The sequence below is a fragment of the Ammodytes marinus genome (assembly GCF_949987685.1).
Source record: "Ammodytes marinus genome assembly, chromosome: 10".
In the NCBI taxonomy this organism is placed as follows: Eukaryota; Metazoa; Chordata; class Actinopteri; order Uranoscopiformes; family Ammodytidae; genus Ammodytes; species Ammodytes marinus.
The window spans coordinates 28613679-28641178 of record NC_137214.1 but is presented as its reverse complement, the minus strand read 5'-3'; the positions used below and the strand labels follow the sequence as shown (position 1 = coordinate 28641178).

The 27500-nt window shown below is 37.9% G+C and overlaps 2 protein-coding genes across 2 annotated transcripts in view; one reads left to right on the top strand and one right to left on the bottom strand.

Annotated features, from left to right (window-relative positions):
• Positions 1-2553: 2553 nt before the first annotated feature.
• Positions 2554-25690, bottom strand: ids (iduronate 2-sulfatase). The gene is made up of 13 exons (XM_080035028.1): positions 25540-25690; positions 23682-23818; positions 23324-23501; positions 22977-23065; positions 13508-13711; positions 10893-11063; positions 10033-10159; positions 8654-8824; positions 7658-7764; positions 7081-7197; positions 5828-5938; positions 4808-4933; positions 2554-3848 (listed from the first exon to the last, which is right to left on the bottom strand). The coding sequence occupies exons 1-13, from the start codon at positions 25601-25603 to the stop codon at positions 3768-3770; spliced, it is 1683 nt and encodes a 560-aa protein (XP_079891154.1). The 5' UTR covers positions 25604-25690; the 3' UTR covers positions 2554-3767.
• Positions 25691-27277: 1587 nt separating this feature from the next.
• The window catches only part of dcps (decapping enzyme, scavenger), a 5280-nt gene continuing 5057 nt past the window's right edge, over positions 27278-27500 (top strand). The window contains exon 1 of the mRNA XM_080035958.1: positions 27278-27476. Coding sequence (XP_079892084.1) covers positions 27279-27476 — 198 coding nt within the window. The 5' untranslated portion in view covers position 27278. The remainder of the gene's footprint in view (positions 27477-27500) is intronic.

Genomic DNA, 27500 nt, shown 5'->3' with positions numbered 1-27500 from the left:
CTGTACAGAGCGAAGTTCATATATTGTGTTGTGTCACGTGTTGATTGCTGTGATTTATTGTAATAAGCAATTATAAGTATGTTGGAAAATTCAATAAGATTTCAAAATAAAAAGGCAACACTTTATAATATTGTTCACAATACTGTTCTAACTACTACATAGATATGCATTACCTCCCTAGTTTCTTTTTACAAAATGTCACAAAAACGCGTGTGAGATTTTTCAAACTCCTCCAAAGGTTATAAAATGTCATGGTGTTTTGTTGACATCTTTTCAAGTCATCTCAAGTTGCTATGACAATTAGAAATTGTAGGTTTGCATTCTGCCAGTAACATTCTCTATAGGATATCATTTAACTATCCATAAACGTGTGTGTCATGTTCAACTGCCACCAATGACGCCAAAATACTGTAAATGGAATGAAAAGAGGAGAGGAAACGATTACAAGAGGTGAAATTTGGCATGGGGACAAACAATGTCGAGTGCTTTTCAGTTCTTTCCAATGTTTGACTTTTCATTTGTAGCGTTTTCACGTCACACTGCCGATTCAATCTGAGTTCAACTTCAACGTCTTGCATGATTGCCTAAAAATTGAAAGGCTAAAAATTGAAAGGCTAAAAAATTTTAAAAAAAAATTAATGAAAAACTCAAAAGGCATGAGACTGAATTCATATTACGTTTCAAAAAATGCAATTACAAGGATTTAAAGGGTTTTTTGTGTTGCCTGGGAACAGATTTGACTCGGTGGAATCATGCCACAAATTGGGAAATGTTCAGTTTAGTTTTAAATTTGTCTAGCGCTACAGAGGCACGGTGTCGGCATTCTCTGGTTCATAGGAGCAAAACAAAAGCATAGACTGGAAAAATCCCCAAGGAGCTACACTACAATTCTGTGTGTGTGTGTGTGCATACAGACACAAACGCACTGGAGAATGTTTTGACCATAAGTTCCACCAAAAAGCACAAGTCAACTTTTGCAGCAAATATATTTTATCTTTATTTATTTTTTTTACAAACCAATCGAAAAAACAGACATAAATATATTAACGGAGTGTCCTTGCCAAGCTTGAAGATTTTAATTATTTCTGCGGCATTAATTTTTTTATTTTTCCCTTCATAAAACTGCAGGTTCCTTGAGGCTGTTTTGACGCAATCAGACTGAAAAATAAGCTAATGTTTACATCATTTAGGATCTGTATGGACATTTTTTAATACTGTTTCCACCCTTTGTCTAGGTATTTAAAGGTGGAGTTAGCGATTCTGGAGAATGCTTGGAGTCAAAATCAGTGAATATCTCCTCACAATATATTACCTGTCTGTACTGTGTGTGCGCTGGAAATAAATCCAGTGTTAATACACAGCCTAGGCTCTGTAAACGAGTATGTTGCTAGCGGTTCAAGCCCCTTTCTTTACATACCAGCTTACAGAGTCTAGGCTGTGTATTAACAATGGGCACTTTTTTTCAGCGCACACACACACACACACACACACACACACACACACACACACACACACACACACACACACACACACACACACACACACACACACACACACACACACACACACACACACACACACACACACACACACACACACACACACACACACACACACACACACACACACACACACACACACACACACACACACACACACACACACACACACACACACACACACACACACACACACACACACACACACACACACACACACACACACACACACACACACACACACACACACACACACAGTACAGATGCTCATGAGGAGATATTCACTGATTTTGACAACAAGCTTTCCCCAGAATCACTGACTGCACCTTTAAGTATTTTACAAGACACACTGGAAAAAAGTGAACACACAAATTCAACAATAAACAGGGGAACACATACAAAATAAATGATCTTATTGAATTCAATCTTAAGACATATTTCTGTATCCTGTCTTCATGTAGTGTAACCTACAATACACACCGACAGCCTAAATCTACTCCATTCATTGTTGGACCAGTAATTCTAGACTATAATTGCTTTTTTTTTCCCCAAATTGCCACAGCAGCACAAAATGCTTACGCTACTATACGCTCTGTTTGACTTGCATTGAATTATTATGCGGTGGCTTTTTACTCACTTCATTTTTTTTTTTCTCCACAAATTGATCTGAATTGTTTACAAGGGAAACAGCTGCGAGTGACATCAAGTGCAAAATAGAAATGTCATATTGTTTAGCACTTCAGTAGAGTGGTGTGAAAAACCCTCGAAGCTGTAGCACTTCAAAGAGTTGACACTAGACCCGAAAGCAGAATGAATAGCAACACAACTCAATAGAAAAATGTAAAAAAAATAAATAAAAAATGTCGCTGTCAAGTGCTATGCAAATAATATTTATGTGTTTTCATTTGTTAGTTTAGGGTTTTCTAACTATCTTCTGTTACTTGAAAAAATAAAAATAAAAACTACGAATTTATTTTTTATATATTAATTTGATTGTGTATGGTAAAAAAAAAAATCGAATAAACTGAGCTGAAAAAAAAATTGTCGCTGTTATTCAAAATTCCTTATTATTCAAGTTTTCCTCAATATTAAATAATATAAAGATGAAAACACTTCATATCAGATGACGGCTTGTGAAATGGTGTGCAATTATTTTCCCTATGGATGCAATACTAAGCCATAAATCAGACATATTAGCTCTCCGAAAAAAAAAAAAAAAAAAAGGGTTGACTGGCCAGAAGTAGATGTGTTAAAGAAATTGTTCAACTTTGAGATAAATTATATATATTAGAGATTTTTTTTATTATTAACATTTGAAGATTTTTTATCAGTTATGAATCTAGGCCAAATATCAGCCAATTAGCTTAGCTTAACATAAAGACTGGAAGCAGAGGGAAACAGCTAGCGTGGTTCTTAAATAAAGGTTTAAAGTAAAGGCCAAGTAGAACCCCTTAAATATCACTAATTTAACAAAACTAACTTAGTTTAATCTTATTTGTGTGTACACAAAAATAAATGTAGAATTGACAAGTTGTGGTTTTAAGAGGAGTTAAGGGCTTTGAGTTCTCAGCAAGGGGCAGTGAGTTAAGTTACATTTGACATGTAATTTTTTACATTTCTGCTTGTGCACACATTAAAACAAAGATTTAATTAGCTTTAAGTTAGGATGGCAGTTTCCCCTTCCTCGGACTTTACGCTAAGCTAATCACCTGAATGATAGCAGGAAGCTAGAAAGGCTAGCATCATATTTAACATCCAGATACAAGGATTTGATCTCCTCCAACTCTACCAAAGAAAATGAATAAGCTTAGATCCCAAAATGTCAAAATATTATTTTAACTAGTGTGAATAATCAGAAAGCTGCTAAATTTGGAGTCATGTAAATAATGTAAACACTTGAAGTTGTGTTTAGCATTGGTTACACAAACTAAATCAACATTTCTAAGGACATACAGTATATAGATATTTCTCTTTATCCCTTTATTAAATGCCTTAATAGTGAAATAGCAGAAGTAATTCCTCATTCACTTTGCTGGTGTGGTGAGATCTGCCTGCCAAACGAGTTCTTAACAGGGAACATTAGCCCAGAGGCCCGAGCCTGAAAGATTAATGGTGATCCCACATAATACTGAATCAAGTATGCATTATTACATTAAGAGGAATATTCGAGGCGTTCTCTCCCTTTTCGTGATTAGCTTTTTCATCCATCCATCTTCCCTTTTGCAGCAGTCGTCTCTCTGTCCGTCCATCTGTTTTATATTCTCTCCATCACGACTTGGTTCGACTGGTTTTAATCCCCGCGGAGAGGTAGAGGAGCTGTAGACGCATTCTGGTCTGCATGCTCACATTCTAGACAGCAGACAACCAAAGCAAACAAGGAGGTTAAATTAATTAATTAATCAATAAATACTGTAAGTAAATGGGTTAGGGGTGTGCGATATTGAAAAATAAATAAATAATCAATATTTTGGGGTGATTTTGCCAATAACAGATACAGTACATTTTGCATCCATTCGCAGTATGGACAGCAACCAAGTAAACAAGATAAATGTATTAATCAATATACAAGTAAACAGGTTAGGGATGTGAAAAAAAATTTGTATACCTCGATATTAAGGGGGAGTTTTCCGATAACGATAATTGACAATATTAACATCACTCAAATTTGTAAAAAAAAAAAAAAAAAAAAAAAAAAGTTTGTAAAAGTGTTGTCGCTCTTGCTAATATTATATAAGATGTTCAAGATAATATTAATAAAAACAACTAACAGGTCTTATTTATGAGCTTAAAACTGTACTTTACTGACACAGGTTAGATGCATGACTAAGTAAAAAAAAAAAAGCAAAACTATAAAAATAAAGCTCTCTATCTCACTTTGTCTATTACAGCTAGAGAAAAAAAACTATTGCTGATCATCCTTGCGATCGTCAATAGGCATGTTTTGTTTGATTCCACACTTTGTTAGAACAACAATTAAGCCCCTAAAATGTGTACATTTCCTGATAGTGAAGCAGATAAGTGCTAATCTTTCTATTTGTGATACAAGCGAGAAAATTAACATGAGTCACTTGACAAGAAAATTGTCGGAGATAAAAAAATAAAAAATAAAATAAAATTTTTATGAAAAAACCCAATACATTTCTATGAGAAATGTTTTAATTCACAATTTCAAATGTCTCGGACAACTTTCTTGTCCAGTGACCCATAGAGACTGCTCATGTCAATTGTCACGCTTGTATCATCAACTGAAAGATTCTGATGTAAATAAGCACTTATCCGCTCCACTCTTGAGGTGAATTGAGACTTACATGGGGCAGGCTGGCCATCTTTCCCATGATCTCACTTTGTTCATATTCGTTGTATACGTTAGTGTCCTGGCGGGGGTCGCTCGCCAACAGGTACAGCTCTCCGGCGCGGACGTCCGTTACATTCACCTTGATGGAGCGGCAGACGGGTGATAGACACAATATAATCCGTTACTGTCAATGTTTCCACCACACTGCCCCAGGCAAGATGGATGGGTCTATCATACACACACACACATACAGAGACACGCACAGAGACACACACACACACACAGAGAGACACCCACGCTTACACACTCAACTCCCCAGACTCAACCTAATACATTCATACAGAGCAGAATAACACCACCAGAGATGAGATGATTTTCATGCTGTACAGGTATCATTGTACCTTCACATTTTTTTATGTCAATTCCATACTTTTACAGACTCAATTCTTCCGCAGTAGATTTTTAGTCCGTATCTGACATCTGAATACAAATAATTTGATGCTTATTATGTAAATAAAAGGTTTTAAAATCCAACTGTTAAGATGTATGTTAAATTCTGACTACGTATGCCATTATGTCGGTTGGGAAAATTGTTAATTCCACCACTATATGCAGGGGAGGACACTTTGACCAGGCATACAGCTTAAAACTGCCGCCTCCGCAATGTTGACAAACAAATTAAACCACAATTTACATCCGTCTGTCTTTCTACCATTTTTTTCCCTATACTTATTAAATATTATACTTTTATTATTTATTTTTTTAAAGATAATTTTTTGGCATTTTCAAGCTTTATTTGACAGTACAGAGTGGAAATGGGGAGACAGAGAGAGAGAGAGAGAGAGAGAGACAGAGAGAGAGAGAGAGAGAGAGAGAGAGACAGAGACAGAGAGAGAGGACATGCAGTAAAGGTCCACAGGTCGGACTTGAACCCGCGACCACTGCAGCGAAGGCCGGAGCCAATATGGTACGCGCTCTATCCACTACACCACCTGAGCGCCCTGAATTCCATACTTCTATGCTTTGCACCAACCTGGAATGTTTTGGGGTCGAAGCCGAGCCACAGGGTGTATCTATAGTCCCAGGAGCGGAGAGAGTATCCCATCACCTTTATGTCTGCGAGGTCAGGGAGGTCCGAGTTCACCTAAAATTAAGAAAAATAACCTTTAAAAGCATCTCAACAGTGGAGAAAAAACATTCTTATAACTGCCAACTCATCCAGCAGCAGTGAGCAGATGATATTTAAGTGATGAAAATCTTTTACAAAGTGTTTTGTTCTTATGTATGTTTGCTGCTACTGGTTCTCAGATAGATACTTTTTTTTAAATCCCTATCCATCCATCCATCCATCCATCCATCCATCTATAAGATAATAAAGGAGGCTTAGTAGTTTTCCATTTGCTATACGACTATACTTAATTATATTTTTAGATAAATAAAGTAGAAAAATTACTGAAATCGAAAATTAAAAAAATAACACTGGAGGCAATGAGCTGATGCAAGGCTGCCAAACTGCTTCTTGCAGAAATTAACCTACAGCACTGTGTGTGTGTGTGTGTGTGTGTGTGTGTGCGTGTGTGTGTGTGTGTGGTGTGTTAATTCAGAGATGTTGTGCTTGTAGCTGTCAGGTAGCTGTAAGCGCTGCTACGAACAAGCACACACTGCAGAGGGGTCAGAGCGAGGCAACTGTTCACAACATGACCTTCACTCATTTTGACATTTTAGTACAACTATATAAATATAAGTAACCATGTGACATATTTATTATTAAAAAAAATATATATTTTTTTTTCTTGTGGATTTTTTGATCCAAAACATTTAAAACATATTTTTTTTTAAATAAGCCTGTTTGCTGACTTATGGAAAATAATAATGATTTAACCTTTAGAGGGCGTATGAAAGCTTTTTAAACACTTTGGCAGAAATAAACATAACACAACACTATATACATTATGTAAGAGCCATTTACCCCTTTCCTTGTTTGTTTGTTTGTATTGTCTTGCTATGCCCAATTCGACCCCCTGGCATTGGTGAAAAAAAATAATTGTCTGCGGAACCTGTGGTGTTTCAGCAGGCCGGGGATACTGGCTAAACGATATGGAAAACAGTCTGTTAAGCTTAATTTACTGGATTTTGTATATAATGAAGAATAGGGATAGGACTTGACACCAGACATCTACCTATCTCATTTTAAGGGGCCTAGTGTGTTTTATGTAAAATATAGCTTTTATTTGTTTTTTGTTTTTTAATCATTTGAAATCAAGATATTGATTGATTTATTCATACCTGTGGTGTATCAGCCGGCCGGGGATACTGGCTGTACGATATGTCTTCCTCACGCTCTCGACTTTCGTTGCGTCTGAAGGTGTAGGCCAGGTTGTGTCCCTCCGTACACAACGTCTCCTGAAAGCAACAGAAACAAGACGGGGGAGTAAAAGCAAAGAGATGTCAGTGTCAATAAGATCACAGTCGTGTCAGCCATGTTTGTTTACACCTGTTTGTGGAGTGTTTACTTCTTGATTTATTGTGTTTGGCAGAATCACAACAATGTACCTAAATGTACCAAGATGCTTAAAAGGTCTCAGTGTGAACGTGAGAGAAAGTGACTAAAGGAAAATACATAATAATAAATTGAATTAATTCAACAAGCTCAGAGTATATATTAACATTTTAAATTTCGCATTTTTTAAGCTTTAAATAACAAATCCTGCTTCACTACTTACTCGTCATTTACAATAAATTATAATCTGGTTCAAACTGCATGATATCGAAGAAAAAAAACCTGGACGTACAGCAGAAGGTGTAAAGTGCTTTGCGAAAACTACTATATACAATAAATTCATTAATTTTCCTCCTTTCATACCTGGAAAGACGGATCATGACAAGGTCTAGGTGCTTTGAGACCAGCCATGTAGGAGACGGTCGGGAAAACATCCACAAGCTCCACCATGTTTTTAATAACTTTGTTATCTGAGAGAGAGCGAGAGAAAGAAAGAAAGAAAGAAAGAAAGAAAGAAAGAAAGAAAGAAAGAAAGAAAGAAAGAAAGAAAGAAAGAAAGAAAGAAAGAAAGAAAGAAAGAAAGAAAGAAAGAAAGAAAGAAAGAAAGAAAGAAAGAAAGAAAGAAAGAAAGAAAGAAAGAAAGGCAGAGAGAAAGACAGGCAGAGAGAGAGAGACAGACAGACAGGGGTTGGCCAATTACAAAATGTCTTACACGGCCAATGACAGAAAGAAAAAATAGTCAAAATATCCTCAAAAAATGTCCTGCTCTTAAATTTCATCATGATTGCAGCATCCGCACTTCAAGTAAAAAGTGTCTGAGGCGAAAATATCAAAGTGTATCCTCGTCTGAAAGACTTTAGGGAGCTCTCCGGGTATATCAAAGGCTTCATTAAAGTCAAATTGGAATAATAATACATGTTTAAACAAGGTTTATATGAGCAATTAGGATAAAAAAAAAAATCCCTTTTGTGTCTTGATATCAACGGTGCTTTTAAAGGATAGAAGAACTGTGCACGTTTGGTGTTGAGCAAGACAACACCAAACACTGTGTGTGTGTGTGTGTGTGTGTGTGTGTGTGTGTGTGTGTGTGTGTGTGTGTGTGTGTGTGTGTGTGTGTGTGTGTGTGTGTAGGTGTGTGTGTGTGTAGGTGTGGGTGTGTAGGTGTGTAGGTGAGTGAGTGAGTGAGTGAGTGAGTGAGTGAGTGTGTGTGTGTGTAGGTGTGTAGGTGAGTGAGTGAGTGAGTGAGTGAGTGAGTGAGTGAGTGAGTGAGTGAGTGAGTGAGTGAGTTGTTCAGAGATCTTGTGCTTATAGCTGTCAGTGTTGACCAACAGTAATGTTTTGCCAGTGAATAGGTCGTACTACTAAAGCTGAGCCCTGATTGCTGGAGGACGTCCACGAAGGGAAAGGTGGACCCTCCAAAGGAATCCATGAGCGCGGTGACACCGGGCGCGTAGAACATCAGAGGTACGCGCGTCGTCACGTCAAAATTAGAATATTTGGCCCATTCGCCGTGTTCGCCCAACGACCAGCCTGTAACAAGAGGGAGAGAGAGAATTGTTTACATTTTAAAAAAAATATATATTTGTAGGATGTTGAAAATGTAAAAATAACTTCCCAGAGTAATATATGATCCTATAATAAAGTATAAAAAAAAGGAGGGAGAATGAGAAAAATTAAGAAAGAAAAAATTACGACAATCGCTCCCCGTCCGTATTGTAATAGCAGTTCTTGAAAACAGGTAAACAAATGAAATACAGACACTTTTAAATTCAAGCTGGTGCACTGGAAAGAAAATCCAGTGTTAAACTTTATTATACCATCTATGGTGTTAAAGCACAGCCTAGGCTCTGTAAACTGGCATGTTGCTAGTTACAGAGGGCCCCCTTTCTTTACAGAGCCTAGGCTGTGTAGTAACACTGGATTGATTTTTTCAGCCCACACACAGTACAGACAGTTAGCGCAGACCGTGAGGAGATATGTCACTGATTTTGACAACAAGCATTCTCCAGAATCACTGACTGAACCTTTAATTCAGATCACACCAATAACCTTTAATATACAGACAGGTTTGAGGCAGTACCCCGTTTTTTTTTCTGATGTCCTTCCCGGTCCCAGTCCTCTTATACATTTTAAAATGATGCTACTTGATTGAGCTTCACTGGGTATATATCAAACCGTGATGGAAAGGATTCACTCCAGCATACTCCACTGAACGAGACATTAAAAGAAATTGAGTTTCCAAGTCACAAAGTTTGAAAAAAAAGAAGAAGAAGAAAAAAAAGCAGTTGGGTTTTTAGAGGACAGCGGAATTGTGGAAGGAAGTAATGGAACAATGTCATGTAACAACACTGCCATCTGGTGGTGAAAGATACGTCTGCAAATAACCCTTCACAAACACTTTCCTTGCGTTCCAAATCACATACTTCTTCTTTTTACTACACTACATACTAAAGTACAGAAGAGTTTTAGGGCCACAGGAGAAAAAAAATAATCAGATAAGGAAGTTTTTTTTTTGATTATGTCGAGAAATGTCAAGAATAAACACGAATACTCCATGATGGCCGTAAATGGAATTGTTATTATCTATGAAAAATGTATATAATTAATGGGGTAGGACCAGTAAAGTCTTCTTCGTACACCTTTTGAACATTTACAATATGTATTTGTTGCTGAGAGTCCATCCATCCATCCATCCATCCATCCATCCATCGCCTGATAACAAACAAGTGTGTACTAACCATGATCGGAGGTGAACACCACCATAGTGTCTTCAGCGAGGCCCAGATCATCCAGCGCTCTGAGCAGCCGCCCCACCTGAGCGTCCATATACGACACCGCGGCGAAATAGTGCTGACGGATACGCAGCTGAAACACATGGTACGGGATAATGTTTTTTTATAAGATTATTTTTTTGGTATTTTCAAGCTTTATTGGATAGTACAGAGTTGAAATGGGGAGACAGAGCGAGAGAGAGGGAGGGGGGATGACCTGCAGTAAAGGTCCACAAGTCGGATTTGAACCCAGGACCACTGCAACGAAGGCCGGAGCCAATATGGTACACGCTCTATCCACTACACCACCAGAGCGCCCCAACACAGGAAAATGTTAATGGATGTTTCAGGGAACCAATTTATACAACGGTTTAAGGTGAGACACTTCAGGTATAAACTTGGTTTTTATTAAGCACTGCTAAATTTTGAGATTGTTTGGCTATTTTGCTTCCATAACATGTCTTCTTTCATACTAGAATAAAAAGGTCCAACAACACTGAGGTGTTTATTTAACTAAACCTTGTCTGTTAGTGTCTGTATATATCTTCTAGAACCATCTTTAACAGACATTATCTGAACATTAGTTATTTTCTTTTAAAGCATTTACACTCAACTTTCAATAAGCATTCTTTGCACTACTCTTACAGTTATTACAAAAGGATTTGTTCATATGTTAATTGTCTGATTTATGATCCATTATGTTCTTAAAAACATGCTGAAAATGCATTTTTAAGAACTATACATAGTATTTATTGATTTATATGCCGACTTCATCTATAGTTTACCCTATTCACCTGCAGTGTCTCACATTAAATGCCAGTTCATACCTGGAAGTCTTTAGGAATGGGTCCATAGGGGAAACTGATGTTGAGTTTTTGGACATCCTCTCTCAACCTCACATCCATCCACGGGTTATAAGCCACAGGCGGGAGATGTTTAGGGACATGGGGGTCCGGGGCCAGGGTCATTTGGTCAATGGGATATAGACTCAAGTACTCCTGGAATACACAAGCAAAACAGGTTCCAGAATGATGAACATAACATGCTCTAAGGAACTTTCAGTATGGGTCCATTCTTGCACCCCATTTGGACAAAAGCGGTAGTGTTTCTAGCACGCCAGCTGTTGTTCCTAGGTGAGCGTACCCATGACAAAATCATTGAGGAAAAAGTATATAAAAATAGCATTCTTTGCATTGATGGTCTCGTTTGCTTTTACATGTAATTTATGATCATCAGAGGAAATATACCATTTTCAGAAATATTTTAAAAGTTCCTCGTAGCACCTTTAAGATGTCTCAACCAACTTGTGTAGATGCATATATAAAAAATACAGGATCACTGTTGTATTATGCACGTACAGTAAAAATAAAAAATGCAATTACAAGATTTGTAGAGCCTGTACTGGGCATACAAACAGACAAAACTGAGACAGTAAGATACACATACATGCACACTTTCACCATTATCAACCATCAACCAAGCCAAGAACACACACCATATAGACAACAGTTGAATTTGCATTATAAAAAAATCATGTGAAATCCAGTGTACTTTGAGCTGAAAGTGAATCATTGGTTGCGAACACGCTAATGGTGAAAAATGCAAAAAATCTCAGCCAAGTTTTTTTTAACTACATCCATTTTGCCTCTGCAACTGTGAAGCCTCATTAAGTTGATGGGCTTTTTACTGTTGCTGCTCTTTAAGTCTGTAATAGCCTCCAGACATTTCTTCCGAGATGCCAAACCAGTCGTATCTTTAAAAAAGCATCTTAAAAGCCATATTTTTTCTGGCTCTCTGGATTTTACAACTTTGATTATTGGTTTAATGGTTGTACACTTTATCATCTTTCTCCTCTATGAATATCATATATTTTTTTATCCCTTTTCTACACTCTTTAAAAACACTTTGTAGCATCAGTTCTGAAGAAATAAACTATAAATTACGCTTGCTTTCTAACATTTGCCTTTTATGAGTCATTAAAATATCAGAATCTGTGTTTCAACTCAGCAAATTGTAAAATGTTATAAAGTAAATAATTTATATAAATATTTACTAAAATAAGAATTAAATTAAAACAAAAGATGCCACATTGGTTAAGGAAATAAAGACCTTAAGGACCAAGTTGCCTCATCCTTCGAGTATTGCATATATTCACATATCTTAATCGTCATTGACTTTTTCAAAAAACTGCATTCTTTTGCGAGTTTTTAAATACAACTGAGATTGCTCTGTGTGGTGTGTGTGTGTGTGTGTGTTCGTCTATGTGTGTGTGTGTGTGTGTGTAAAATCACATGTAGCATAGCCATAGATCACATGCCTACAGAGAGAGAGTTGGCTTGACCTTTTACCTCTTTCTCATCACTCTGCTTACACTGTGTGAACGCTGACATTCGTCTCTGTTCTGTCCGTCTCAGATCTTATACAACTTCCACTCCATCACGCGCTCTACCTACTTCATGCTGAATTGCATCTTTCATACGTCCACATCAGTCCTTGTTAAATTCACTTCACATATACTAGTACGCATCTCTCAATTCTACGCTTTTTTTTCCCCCCACTTGTTCTTATGTATTTTAAATGCAATTTCTTTTCATTTTTAACAATTTGTCTACATGTTTTCAGTTTGTTTTATTATCTCTTAAATGTTATCTTAATATTTTCTTATGTCTTAATTTTGTATGTATTTCATGCCCCTGTAAAGCACTTTGAATTACCTTGTGCAATAAACTTGCCTTGCCATTTCCTTATTTTATCCCAGGTTTTTTACACATACAACCCCACATCAATAGTAGCTTTTTAGTTGTGACAAGGCATAACATTCCCTTAATTTGGCACTGCTGAAGCGTTCAGCTATAGATTGAATGTGTTTAAGCCATAAATAGCGTAAGTAAGTGTACCAAGAGGTTGGAATCATTGGCCTAATCACATAAAATAACCCCGACTATTAATTTATATTTATACACACTAAACATTAAACAACAATCTGTTCAAATCAAATCAAAGTGGTTCTTCTGAGCACTAGAACATAGAAAATGTATGCCCATTTCACATCACTTGTCCTTGGTTTTAAATATTTATGGTTATTTTGTAGATCAAGTATTCCCTTTGACACTTGCTGCGGAAGTCAAATCCTCCTCTTGACAGCTTCCAGCATTCAAATCAAACCAAATCAGTTTTATTTGTATAGCCCAATATCACAAATAGACATTTGCCTCAGAGGGCTTCACATTCCATACAGTATGACACCCTCTGCCCTTAGACACTTAGCTCGGCATTAACTCAGCATTAACTCTGTAGCACCAGAAGCTAAAAACAAAAATAGCGATGTTCACAATATAACTGTTCATTCAAGCCATTATCTGTGTTGCCATATACCATTATGTGTGTTAAATCTCAAGCAGTACAAAAGGGGGGTATTGTTAGTATGGTGTCATTATTTTACCTGTGGAATCCTAAATGGAATGTGTGGTTTGTGAAAGCCCACGGCCATGAAGAAAGGAACCTTCTTATTTCTTGCCCGGGTCTTCAGTAACCTCACGGCCTCGTCTGTGCTCTCGAGGTCTGGCAGGGTTCCCCCGGGCTGCTCCGTCACGTTCACAGCACACAGTAGGTTGGCGTGGAGTTTACCATCCTCTCCTTTACACATCTGGAGACAAGGGTTATAAAATAAATAATTATGTAAAAAAATAAAATAAAAAAAAATTATATTTATGGAGTTTTTGCTGAGATCTAAATTCAAGCGATTCAGTAAATTAGTTTGGTTATAATTCATTGAATGCCAAGAAACGCAATGTAATCCAGGGAGAATAATCCAAACTTCACAAACGGACACAACAAAATACAAATTGTACTGGTGAAAATATGATAAAAAATGTATTTCTTCTAATATTATGTTTTGTTTTTATTTGTAAATCATTCACTGAAAATGTAATTCTGTTATGTATATGTTAAGTATATTTATTCTTTCAAATGCAACTGACCCTTCACCAAGTCGCGCCCCTGACATGCAGGCTGGCCAATCCGAGTGCAGGGCTGTGGATAAAGTTATGTGGACGTCCTCATACCCAATTGATCGCCTCAAAAATCGCCAGGCAAACCTTTGTCTGCTCCAAGGTAAATTATAACTTTTCTTGACCGTAATATGACATGATGTTGTTTTTAGCCGGTTAACCTAAATTACCGATGGGTCCCTCTATTAATGGTCATGTTGGGTGCGCTACTAATGTTAACTTGCCAAGCAAGCAAGCGTTGGCCCCCTACCGGGTTGCAACAGTTGTAACGTTGGTAAAGTTATACTTAATGTTAACATTGTTCGTGAACAAGCTCGATTGTTAAAGTTAAGATATTACAGTCTATTCGTTGAAAAAAAAAATAAAAAAAAATTATATATATATATATATATATATATATATATATATATATATATATATATATATATATATATATATATATATATATATATATTCACCCTCTGCTCCATCACAAGGAAAAATACTTTGAATGGTATAACATGCATGAGACTGCAGCACACAAATATCAAACGGGAGATTGTAGTTCGAATATGAACTTTTCACACCACCTTGGAACGAATATTCGGATAAAAAGTGACAGCCCTATTACCAAGATGTAAAAAATGTTTTAGTTATCAAGTAAATATACCCTTCAAATGCAGATTGTAAACCAGTCTGTTTGAAATGGCTCTCTTTTCTTAAAAGAAATTGGCAATATTTCTCCAGGGAGAGCAGTTACAGACAGGGGAGTGGACGCCATGTTGGCTATGAAAGCTTGTTGCCGTTAGCAACAGTAACTAAGGGGGGCGTGGCTTAGCAAACTGCCTATGTCGTTTAGAATTCCATTTTGCCTTTGATCTTTTATAATTATTATGATGTTTTATAATTCCTTTGATGTTTTAGAACTCTGCAGTGTCATCATTCTAAGCTGATCACAGTTGCTAGACCAGCAAACAGAAGCTGGTCAGTTAAGTTCTGGTATCCTTCAGAGTGAGTTCACAGGTTAATCTACTGCACAATTACTTAATTTAGATTATATTTGAAATCATTTTACTGCAAAAATGGTTAAGAAAAGCAAAAAGGAGAGGACAGCAGCTGTACCATATGAGGTACAGGTATATGACGTGATCTACAGCACGTCTGCACGCTACCGTGTATTGAGCTTCATTGGGGAAGGAAGTTTTGGTAAAGTAGCAAAGTGTGTTGATTTAAAAACAGCCGCAACAGCAGCCATCAAGATCCACAAAGATTGTAGATCTTATGAAATTCAAAGAGAAGTGGCAATGCTGGAGAGACTTAGGGCTGTGGACCCAGAGAAGTACAACTTGGTGAGATTCTTAGACAGTTTCATGTTTAAAGACCTGTCTTGCCTTGCCTTTGAGATGCTAGACAAGAGCCTCTATAACTTTATGAGTGAGAGAGAGAAAGGATTACACCTTAATGAAATCCGCCCAATTGCCCATCAGCTACTTGTCGCTTTTGAGGCCCTGAAGGCAATGGGCATCGTTCACGGGGACCTCAAACCAGACAATGTTATGCTGGTCAACCACAAGGATGAGCCTTTCAGGGTGAAGTTGATAGACTTCGGTTTGGCCATTCCAGTGGCCAAGGCACGGATTGGAAGGGTGATGCAAGCTGTTGCATACAGGGCTCCGGAGGTGACCTTGGCTCTTCCTTTATCTGAAGCCATGGACATGTGGGGATTAGGATGTGTCTTGGCACTTCTATATTTTAGGGAACACCTCTTTCCTGGAAGTAGCAACTACTACTTGATACAAGCAGTGTGCCATTTGTTGGGTCAGCCAGACGACCACCTCCTGGACTATGGGAGAAAAACCTGGAAGTATTTCAACCGGGGCCGTCGTGATCCAAGATGGATACTGAAGACCCCTATGGAGTACAAGAAGGCAACTGGTATTGCGCCCAAAACTTCAGAGTGGGGTTTTAAGGAGTTCGTAGATTTGAGGGAAGCCGTAGTGAAACACGGTTATGAAAATGGCAGTGGTCGGCTTGTAGACAGGAGAGCATTTACGCACCTTCTTAGAAGGTTGCTGAATTTAGATGCTGAAAAGAGGATAACTCCAGATGAAGCTCTAGGACTTCATTTTGTTACGATGAAACACCTCCAGAAGAAGAACATCAACAATTCTGCAGATGAGGCCTTGAAATTAATGAAATTTGCCTCCGAGGATTATTTTCAAAGATGTGTTAATTCTCCGAGTGACTCCGAATCAGTAATGCAGTCAACTGACATCGGAGTTGTAACACAGTCAACGGACCCGGGAGTCTCTAGCAAAGGCTTTTCCGGTTGGAAAGATATAGTCCCTGCAGTCACATATGACAATCCTCCTCCAACATCAGCTCTCAGCATTGAAAACAATGAGAGATCCAGCCAGATAGAGATTATCATACCCATCTCCCACGTTTCCAGTTTCCTTGAGGAGAATATTAAGGAGCCAAGTGATGACAAGGCATCAGCTGGCATCCACTCCGATGGAAAATGTAACACTGACAGTCAAAGTGAGGGAGAGCTGGTATCGTCTAGGTCCAAAGAGGATTCAGCAACATGTGGGGATGACAATACCAGCTCTAAGAGAGAATCACCTGGTATCATTAAGAAAGATCCTCTCCCTGAGAACTTGAGTGCTGAACATTCAGAAAACAGCACTGAAGAATTGGACACTGATGGAGCCGTTTACAAAGCACCCTCCACTCCTCCAACAACAGCTCTCAGTACTGACATCTTAACAAATGCCAGTTACTGGGCAAATCCCAGGGATTATTGTAACCAAGAGATATCCTGTGAGATAGAGATGGTCACCCCAATCTCCCACAATTCCAGTTTCCTAGAGGAAGATTCTATAGAGCCAAGCAATGACATGGCATCGGCTGGCCTGGACTATGGGCCCTTAGACACTGACAGTTACAGTGAGGGAAAGCTGGTAGACACCGACAGTTACAGTGAGGGAAAGCTGGTAGCTTTAAGATCAAAAGAGGATTCCGACACATCTGGGGATGAAATTCCAGCTAACACCAGCTCTAAGAGAGAATCACCTCGAGTTATTGAATGTCCACCACTCGAGCTAGGATATTACTCAGACTCCAGCGATGAAGGTTTGAACACTGATGGAGCCGGATGCAAAGCACCCTCCACTCCTGAGAGCACCGACAGATTAATGGTCATCAGCTCTTCCCAAGACAGTGCCCCAGTTCAGCTGAGTTCCCCAGAACATGGTTATCATAATACTCCTCCAAAGACAGCTCTCAGTACTGACATCCTAATAAATGCCAGTTACTGGACAAGTCCCAGGGATCATTGTAACAAAGAGAGATCCAGGGAGATAGAAATAGTCACCCCGATCTCACAAAATGTCTGTATCCTTGAGGAAAATGATATAGAGCCAAGGAATGACATGGCATCGGCTGGCATGGACTCTTATGAGACCTCAGACACTGAGGGTGACAGGGAGCAAGAGCTGGTATGTTTTAGTTCCAAAGAATATTCAGCCAAATCGAGGGATGAAATTCCAGCTAACACCAGCTCTAAGAGAGAATCACCTCAAGTCATTGAATGGCCACCACTCGAGCTAGGATATTACTCAGACTCCAGCGATGAAGGTTTGAACACTGATGGAGCCGGATGCAAAGCACCCTCCACTCCTGAGAGCACCAACAGATTAATGGTCATCAGCTCTTCCCAAGACAGTGCCCCAGTTCAGCCGAGTTCCCCAGAACATGGTTATCATAATACTCCTCCAAAGACAGCTCTCATTACTGACATCCTAATAAATGCCAGTTACTGGAAAAGTCCCAGGGATCATTGTAACAAAGAGAGATCCAGGGAGATAGAAATAGTCACCCCGATCTCACAAAATGTCTGTATCCTTGAGGAAAATTATATAGAGCCAAGGAATGACATGGCATCGGCTGGCATGGACTCTTATGAGACCTCAGACACTGAGTGTGACAGGGAGCAAGAGCTGGTATGTTTTAGTTCCAAAGAATATTCAGCCAAATCGAGGGATGAAATTCCAGCTAACACCAGCTCTAAGAGAGAATCACCTCAAGTCATTGAATGGCCACCACTCGAGCTAGGATATTACTCAGACTCCAGCGATAAAGGTTTGAACACTGATGGAGCCGGATGCAAAGCACCCTCCACTCCTGAGAGCACCGACAGATTAACGGTCATCAGCTCTTCCCAAGACAGTGTCCAAGTTCAGCCGAGTTCTCCAGAACAAACGGAGACATCAGAAGAGAGGCTCCAAGCCATGAAGACTCAAAGGCAACTTCAAGCCATTATAAAGGCCCGTTTGGAGAAAGCTTTTATAACAACTGCCAATGCTGGGGGCGCTTGTGGTGCAGTGGTTAGAACGCCCACCCATCCAATCTATCAGATAAAGAAAATAAATGGCCAAAACGCACCTGCCAATGTCACTCACGATGACTCGGCAGACAGCACTCCAGCCAATAATGGTGCTGCAGCAGCCATTACATCTGTAGATCTGGACAATCACAACAACGGCCCAGGTAGAGCCAGGCAGGCGAAACCATTTGACAGGATGGTCAAATTGGCAAGCCGAATAAAAAGTGCAGTGGTTTCCGTCTTCAGACGACGAAACAGAGTTTATGCCACTAAAGTTTTATGCACGGCAAGTTGATTGGCAAGTCACTGAAATGCTAATCTTCAGTTGGGACATGTTTTTATGTTGAACCCTGGACTTATTTACATTCACTTTAAATAAAAAAAAACAAGAACCAACAATGACCTTAGTTGGGTAGGCACAGTGGTGCAGTGTTTAGCTTAGCATTGCTACCTCAGAGCCTGTGTGGGTTTTCTCCGGGTGCTCCGGTTTCCTCCCACAGTTAAAGAGATGCAGATAACGTATTGACGTCTGTAAAATGTCTTTAAAAGTGAATTTAATTATTGTTATGTCACTATGAGTTAGCCCCATACCACCGAAAGTACTCATGTCAAACCTCTCTCGACCCCATGTAATCTCTGTCTCTCCGAACTGTCAAAAAATGGATGAAAACTTACCAAAACTAATCTTTGCCAAAGAAATAAAAAATGAAGACCCAGAAATACAGTCAAATCAATGACCTTAGTTGGGTAGGCACAGTGGTGCAGTGTTTAGCGTAGCACTGCTACCTCACAGCAAGATGTTCTTCTTCCTGAGTGGAGTTAGTTCTCCCTGTGCCTGCGTGGGTTTTCTCCGGGAGCTCCGGTTTCCTCCCACAGTTAAAGATTTGCAGATCACTTAATGACGTCTGTTAATTGAATCTAAAACTGAATGTGATTATTGATATGTCACAATGTGTGACATTCTGATCTGGACTTGATGTGAACTTACTACTTAACTGTGAACTTTTAATTAGGGCTGCAACTAACGATTATTTTGATAATCGATTAATCTGTCGATTATTTTCTCGATTAATTTGGCCTGTAAAATGTCAAAAAATTGTGAAAAATGTTGATACATTTTCCAAAGCCCATGTTGACGTCATCAAATGTATTGTTATGTCCAAAACACACAGATATTTCAGTTTACTGTCATAATAGGATTAAAGAAACCAGAAAATATTCACATTTGAGAAGCTGAAATCAGAGAATTTGAAACGATTAATCGATTATCAAAATAGTTGGCGATTATCTTAATAATCGATTAATAAGCGATTCGTCGATTAATCGTTGCAGCTCTACTTTTAATGCAATAAAAATGGAAAATATAAATATTTGACACGTTTTTATTGAGCATTTAGGTTCATTTAAGAATGCTTTTAAATGTTTTTGTTATTTAAAATACTATTTAAACTTAAATCGGACTGGTCTCAGATCAGCGACCATCCAGCTGTTTGTTTTTTTTTTAACTGAAAACCACAGGATGATTTGGTGACTACTTTCAGATGTCCTGTCCTTAATTTAAAAAAAAAATTAGGTCCAGGAGCTAGCTGAAGCAATCAACCAAAGTAGAAAACAAAAAAACATACTCGCAAGCACAAGGTTTATAAGTTTATCGTTTATTGGCTATATTGTACTTAATAAGCCCAGACTTGTTCCTATCAATTTTCGAACAGGTCTGTAGTGTGAGTGTGTTATGTTGAAATTTAAATGTATATATCATTTTTTCTTTTGTTATTCTCTTTACCCATCTTCAAAAGGTTATCTGGAATAATCCGTTATTCTTTTAAATATTAAAAAGCAAAATCTAAAGATTTTATTCATTCATAATGATTGACTTACATTTCCACTAGCCTCTCTGGATCCCTCTTAACTTTTGAATTGGATTTCTTATGGGAGTTATAAATCATTTAATGCCAAGACAGAAAATGTCATTCAGGGTAAATAACCGAAACTTTACAAACATACACCACAAAATCTACAATTTGTACTAGTGAAAATAAAATAAAATATTTATTATCTTGACCCAAACATTGTTTTTTTTTAATCTTTTATTTGATGTATGTTATGTACATCTTCTAATATTGTAATTGGTTTTCATTGGTATAAAGTATCATACAATGAAAATCCAACAACCCCACTTTGACTGACCTTAATTCTTCTTATTAAAGTAAATTAAAATATAATACACTTGGGGAAACCCTGTTCAGATATTACTGTCAAGCTCCAGCAAACCAAGTGGGTTTTAATTAACAAGTGATGAGGTGGTTTTATAAATGAACGTATAGCTGTCCCCAGACAAATGTGCAACATCACAACTCTATTCTTGAGATCCTCTGAGATTTTCTTTATTTGTTTTAACAATTAATTTCCGTAAAAGAAAAATGTGGAATTGATAAACAGACATCTTTTATTTCATATAAAAAATACTGGTATTGATAAAAATAAATTAATAATGGTTAAACTAAATAAAATTCCAAACGGCTCAAGGGGTTCACATACTTTCAAGCAGCACTGTATATGGAAACGAGGCGTAAGGTGGACGCCATGCTGGATCCGAAAACCTGTCGGACTTAGCAACAGTAACTAAGGGGGGTGTGGCTTAGCAAAAGGTAAATCCCTTTGATGTTTCAGACGTCTACGGTGTCATAATTCTATGCTGCGTTCAGTTTCTAGACCTGCAAACAGAGTCTGGTCTGTAACATTCGATTATCATTCAGTAAACCAACAGGTGATTACTGTACAAATACTCAGCTTGGATAGTATTTGGAATCATTTTACTGCAAAAATGATTCAGGAAAATGATGAGGAGGAGGCAGCACCTGTACTATATGAGGTACAAAAACATGACGTACTCTACAGCAAGTCTACACGCTACCTTGTACTGGACTTCAATGGGGAAGGAAGGTTTAGCAAAGTAGCGAAATGTGTTAATTTGAAAACATCTCGGACAGCAGCCATCAAGATCCACAAAAAATGCGAAGACCATGTCATTCAAAGAGAAGTGGCAATGCTGGAGGAACTTGGGGCTGTTGATGCAGATAGATACAACTTGGTGAGATTCTTAGACAGTTTCATGTTTAAAGGCCTGTCTTGCCTCGCCTTTGAGATGCTGGACAAGAGCCTCTGGGACCTTATAACGGAGAGAGAGACATCGTTGAACCTCAATGAAATCCGACCAATAGCACAACAGCTGCTTGTCGCTTTTCAGGCCCTGAAATCAATGGGCATCGTTCACGCGGACCTCAAACCAGACAATGTAATGCTGGTCAACCACAAGGATGAGCCTTTCAGGGTGAAGTTGATAGACTTCGGTTTGGCCATTCCATTGTCTGAAGTACGGACTGGAAGGCTAATGCAGGCTTGTGGATACAGGGCTCCGGAGGTGATCTTCGGTCTCCCCATAAGTGAAGCCATCGACATGTGGGGATTGGGATGTGTCTTGGCATTTCTCTATTTTAGTAACAACCTATTTCCTGTAAAATGCACGTACTACATGGTGCAAGCGGTCTGCCATCTGTTGGGTCAGCCAGACGACCACCTGCTGGACGCTGGGATAGACACCTGGCAGTATTTCAGCAGAGGCGAAAGCCCAATTGATCCAAGATGGATACTAAAGACACCAGAGGAGTACAAGGAGGCAACTGGTATTGAGCCCCAAATTTCAGAGTGGGTTTTTGAGATTGTCGGCTCTTTGGATGAAGCCGTAGAGATCCAAGGTTATCAAGAAATCAATGGTGAGGATTCAGACAGGAAAGCATTTTTACACCTTCTTAAAGGGTTACTGAATTTAGATGCTGAAAAGAGAATCACGCCCGGTGAAGCTCTGAAACATTATTTTGTTACGATGGCTCACCTGGGGGCGAACACCAACAACAACTATGCAGAAGATGCCTTTGAGTTAATGGCAGTCGGCCCACTGGATTATTTGGAGGGATCTGATGATTCTCACAGTGACTCCGAAGTTGAAACGCAGGAGTCTAAATCAGAGATCTTTCCAGTTTTGAAGACATAGTCTCTTCAGAAGACAGATAAACCATTCCAGAGGATCATCAAATTGTCCCATCGAATAAATAAGGCAGTGGCTTCCTTCTTCAGACGTCGAAAGGACTAATCTACATTCACTACATACTAATAAAAAATTAATAATTGAACAACTTGAGTGCAGTAGCGTGATTTAACAAGCACAATATCCAAAGTGGTGCTTCAGGTTCGAGCATCATTAGTTTCAGTATGACAAAAGAAAATAAATATCTCACAAATAAAGATGAATAGAACATTATGATTTTACTCTGCCAAAATGTTTTAGTAGTTTGTGTCAAGTCTAAAATATAACTAATGCCAATTGATAATCTTTCAAATGTATAACTGATAAGTGTTGAATAACAAGATTCAATGGTCACCATTGTGTACAGCAGAGGGGTGACGAGTTGTGTGGAATTACTCAAAGTTAAATTAGCCTCATACTGTGTGTGAAAGACCCTATCTCAACTGAATACCTTTTCTTTCTCAAATCGAAACGAAGCTGGGTGGAAGGCAGGAATTGACCAGCTGTAAGGGTAGTCATCTGTGTGGTTGGAAGCAATACCTTAAAAAAGTAAAAACAACACAACCATTGTTACTGCCCCACAATTGGATGATTGGATGTCAGGCTCAGCAGTAAATAAGGAAACAGGGACCTCTGTATTACTTCCTAAATTGTGTAATAGAGTGCCAGCATTCTTTCCTTCTCAAAATTGTGCTTTATCAGTCAATTTTCTATTCCAAAAAATGTATATGGTAAATGGACTCCACTTATATAGTATACATTCTATATACTATGTCTTCAATAGTATATCAAACTTACCAGGGTGAAATACCTTCCCTACAGACATGGTGAAGTACCCACTGGATTTAAAGTACTCCGGCATGGTAGTGTAGTTCCCTGAATGGACTCTCCAATAGGAGTTGAAATCGTAGAGTCTGGTGGTGTCCGGTCTGCGACTCGTTAACATGGAAATACGACTGGGAGCACACACAGCTTGCTGAGAGAGACAGACAGACAGACAGACAGACAGACAGACAGACAGACAGACAGACAGACAGACAGACAGAATACACCTTAAAATTATCACAATGTTATATGATAGAATTATTATCTCACATCTAAATTTGACTCGAGCACAATTTAGGACTTAAGAATTAAGATACTAACACCAACTGACCTGTGCATATGCATTGAGAAAGACTTGGCTTTTGGACGCCAGTTGGTCAATGTTTGGTGATTTTACCACGGAGTCCCCATAACAGCCCAGTGATGTCCGCAAATCATCCGCCATGATGAAAAGGACATTTATCTTCTCTGAAAGCAAAACACAACCGCAGGTCATGAATAGTTCATACATTGATAGTTAATTAAGGACTTTTTTAATGCCACCCTGTAATAAACTAGAGACCAATTTTGCAACAAACAACTGTAGAGAAAATGTAATCGATTACTTTGTCTTATTTTAGTCAAGTGACAACATTTGATTTGTCTCAAATGTTTTTTTTTTATGTCATTTTATGTCATTTCATTTCATTCAAAATGCAGAACTTAAAAGCCAATGACAATAATCCAAATGTGCACCTAAATCTCCTTGAGGCATTCATGAAATGTATCATCTATCAGATTTTTACTGGACTAGTAGGTGCGTTGGGCGCGTTGAACCATTTTGACACAAAATGACCAAGCGCCAGATCAGGTGCGTTGGGCGCGATGACCCAACGAGTTTGGTGTGTTCGCACCGACTTTTGAAATAAGTATTTAATACAGGAATAAGTAGACTACTACAGTGTGTTCTACTGAATTAGTCTACAAACCACAAGAAAAAGCTGAATAGAAACTACAACCTTTCACTTCTCATAGCAAACGGAGAAAAGTAAATTAACATGATGCGCTAACTCTAATGTCAGCCAGTTAATAAGATTTACTTGACAGCCACCCACAGCCGTCAAATAGCCTATAGTTATACATCAGAAAGATCATAAGACAACTAGTCTGAAGTGCTAGCCTATACCGCAAATGTAAACTTATACTTATTTGTAACACACGCAACAACAACAAAAAATAGACATTTCCACTTTTGGAAAGCAAAGAAAAACAAACTCAGTTCAAGCAGTTTGCAGATTGCTTGATGAGAAAAGCTCAATTGGAAGAGAGGGTAAATTACCCTAATAAACAAATTAATATCGGCTGCTGGTGTTAAAATACAGCATGTACTGAATGAGTTAAACTTAAAGGCCTACTTCACCGGTTTGAATATGAAGGTGTATTGAATTCTGAGATCCTATGTAGTATAAATGTGCAAAAAAAAATGAAATTGGTTCATCCTAGCCTGAGAAAAGGCAGAAAGAGTGTTTTTTTTAACCCTATATTAATCTTACTGTGACATCACAGTGAGATAAATATAGGGTTAAAAAAAAACCTTACTTTGTAAATATTACTGTGATTTCTCCTACTGTGACATCACAGTAATATTTACAAAGTAATTTTTTTTTAACCCTATATTTATCTTACTGTGATGTCACAGTAAGATTAATATAGGGTTAAAAAAAAAACTCTTTCTGCCTTTTCTCAGGCTAGGATGAACCAATTTAAAAAATGTTTGCACATTTATACTACATAGGATCTCAGAATTCAATACACCTTCATATTCAAACCGGTGAAGTAGGCCTTTAAGAGTAACACATGCATACCACCACATGAAAAAGCTTAGGCAGTAACATGCAGGTTTCACTTCCTCAACTCACAGTAAACTCAGCACAATAAAGCCTACAAGTAAAAACCTACAAACAAAAGCACCATTCATTCAGTGAGTAAATTAAATTGAAGTCAGCTAACACTAGCTACACATCCACTTAAATAAACATAACAAGCCCTCGTTAAACGCTAATGTCAGTTACTGAGATTTACTGACAGTCAAACCCCATTCCCGTCAAAAATGTAAATTAGTCAAAAAAAATGATAAGACAATCAGTTAGAAATGTAGAATATTTCCCGAGTAGACTTTAAAAATTCTCGATAATAAAGTACAACTCTACCTCGTCTTGCCACAACAGCGAGGGTCAGAGTGAGAAGGAGACATATCCGGACACATGAGACCATTTTGGTTCAGGGGATAAAACCAGCGACAAGGTGTATTTCAAATTTAAAAGTTAATGTCGCAGCCCATTTAAAGTTGTAACCGTCTTCCTCCGCATCCCCCAACCGTCAGGATCAAAACAAACGAATGTGCCGTTGTCCTCTTTATATAACTTCCTCAATACCGCTCTGCCCGCGTGAGTGTTCTCATTGGTCCATTCAGGTCTTGTCCCGCCTCTACCTGTGACGATAATCTTATTAGTTAAATGATGTGTCAATCATTTTACCAATTTAATTACAACAATAAAGGTGCAATCAAACATTTCGGAGGCAATTTTTGGTAAATGTAAATTATGTATCCTGGTTTAACAAGGAGAGTATTTCAAAGTTCCTAACATTACCATTTCTGTTCGCCAAATACATTTTAAAATAGTTCACACAATTAGTATCCCAAATGAATTTCACAAAAAATAGTTAAATCAGATATGGATAGTTGTTGTTATCTGTGATGTGATCCAAAGTTTGTGGACATCCTTACATGATTGGCTGACCTTAAAATCCACAGGTATAGATGTCTTCTGTTTTAAAATTGTACATTTAGGAGTAATCTTGAGAGACAAAAAAGCTTTGTATTTAATTAATTTTAACTTAATTAAGAGATAATGTCGTTGTGTGCAGATTAAGAAAATGTATTTGATTTATTGAAACATTTACAAATGTAAAAGGTGAAAGTGCCCATGCCAACAAACTTCATAAAATTAAAGCTACACATTTATTTATATTTTTTTTACTTCAGCCTTTTGCTTAGATACTAATTTTTTCTTTGTATTTGGTAATATTATTTTACTGTTTTTTTGCCATTTCAAGTTTACAATCCAATAACTAAACATATCCTTAGACTTCATGAGTTTTGTAGAGATGTATAAATAAACCTATACTATCTATGGTATAAACCCTATAAGAAAACAAACGATATGCCAATACAATGAATACATATAATCACATAATATAATTTTCTAATTTAAAGATTCCTAAAGTATTGCATTGAGAATTTAAATTATTCCTGCACCTGATAGTGCTCTGTATCGTTGAAAAGACCACGTAGGAAACATTTTACTTACAGGGGTTTTATTTTGAAAGATTTAAAAGGAGGTGTAACTGAGAGATGTTCAATAGAAACGAAGTCTCTCTCGGACACAATTTTACTTTTAGAAATGTGACTAAATAAATCCTAGTTGATTTCGCCCTGATTACATGATCAGAAAGTTTAAGAAATAAACACTAACACAGGTTAAACAATAAGTGGTAAACTATCAGAGATGTATGTAAGACCATTGTCACCACTGTGATATAAAAAAAAAGTTAGTATAAGTCATTACAATGAGATACTGCATGAATAGCCTATCTCAAATGAATACCTCAAAATAAATGTGTCTATTTTAAATGAACTTGAACAATATTAATGGTCTCATCATTTTGAAAAAATGTCTGTGTATATATGTGACTTACAGTGTCTTTTTTCCATCATAAAATAATGATATGTTCTTCGGTTATCAATAAAACGTAAACAGATGTCCTTTCTGACTCAGACACTGGTTTGCAGTATGGAGTAAATGCTCCAAAGATTCAGGTCATGGAGTGAGTTATCCCCTTTTTTATAAAATAGACGATCTTTGTTCTCAAAACAGCAACAGAAAACATGGCGGACACAACGGCTAAACGTGAAACGGACAGCAATGAAACTATGGATTTATCTCAGAAAACCAAGAGGCCGAAATTTGACAATGAAAACGGGCGAGGAGAAGCTGAATTTCAACCAAATATTCTGTCTGAGTTTAAAACAATTAAAGTGTTGAGCGACTCTGCCCGCGAGAAAAACATCTTTGTCCACGGAAAGGTAGGATTAGTTATACTTTTTACT

Bases quoted from the DNA above. Each gene is read 5' to 3' on its own strand.
- ids (XM_080035028.1), bottom strand. From the start codon at position 25,603: ATGGTCTCATGTGTCCGGATATGTCTCCTTCTCACTCTGACCCTCGCT. The intron at 8,825-10,032 runs GTTAGTACACAC...CTCTTGTTACAG, and splicing joins GGTGTTCACCTCCGATCATG to GCTGGTCGTTGGGCGAACAC. The intron at 7,198-7,657 runs GTATGAAAGGAG...TGTTGCTTTCAG, and splicing joins GTCATGATCCGTCTTTCCAG to GAGACGTTGTGTACGGAGGG.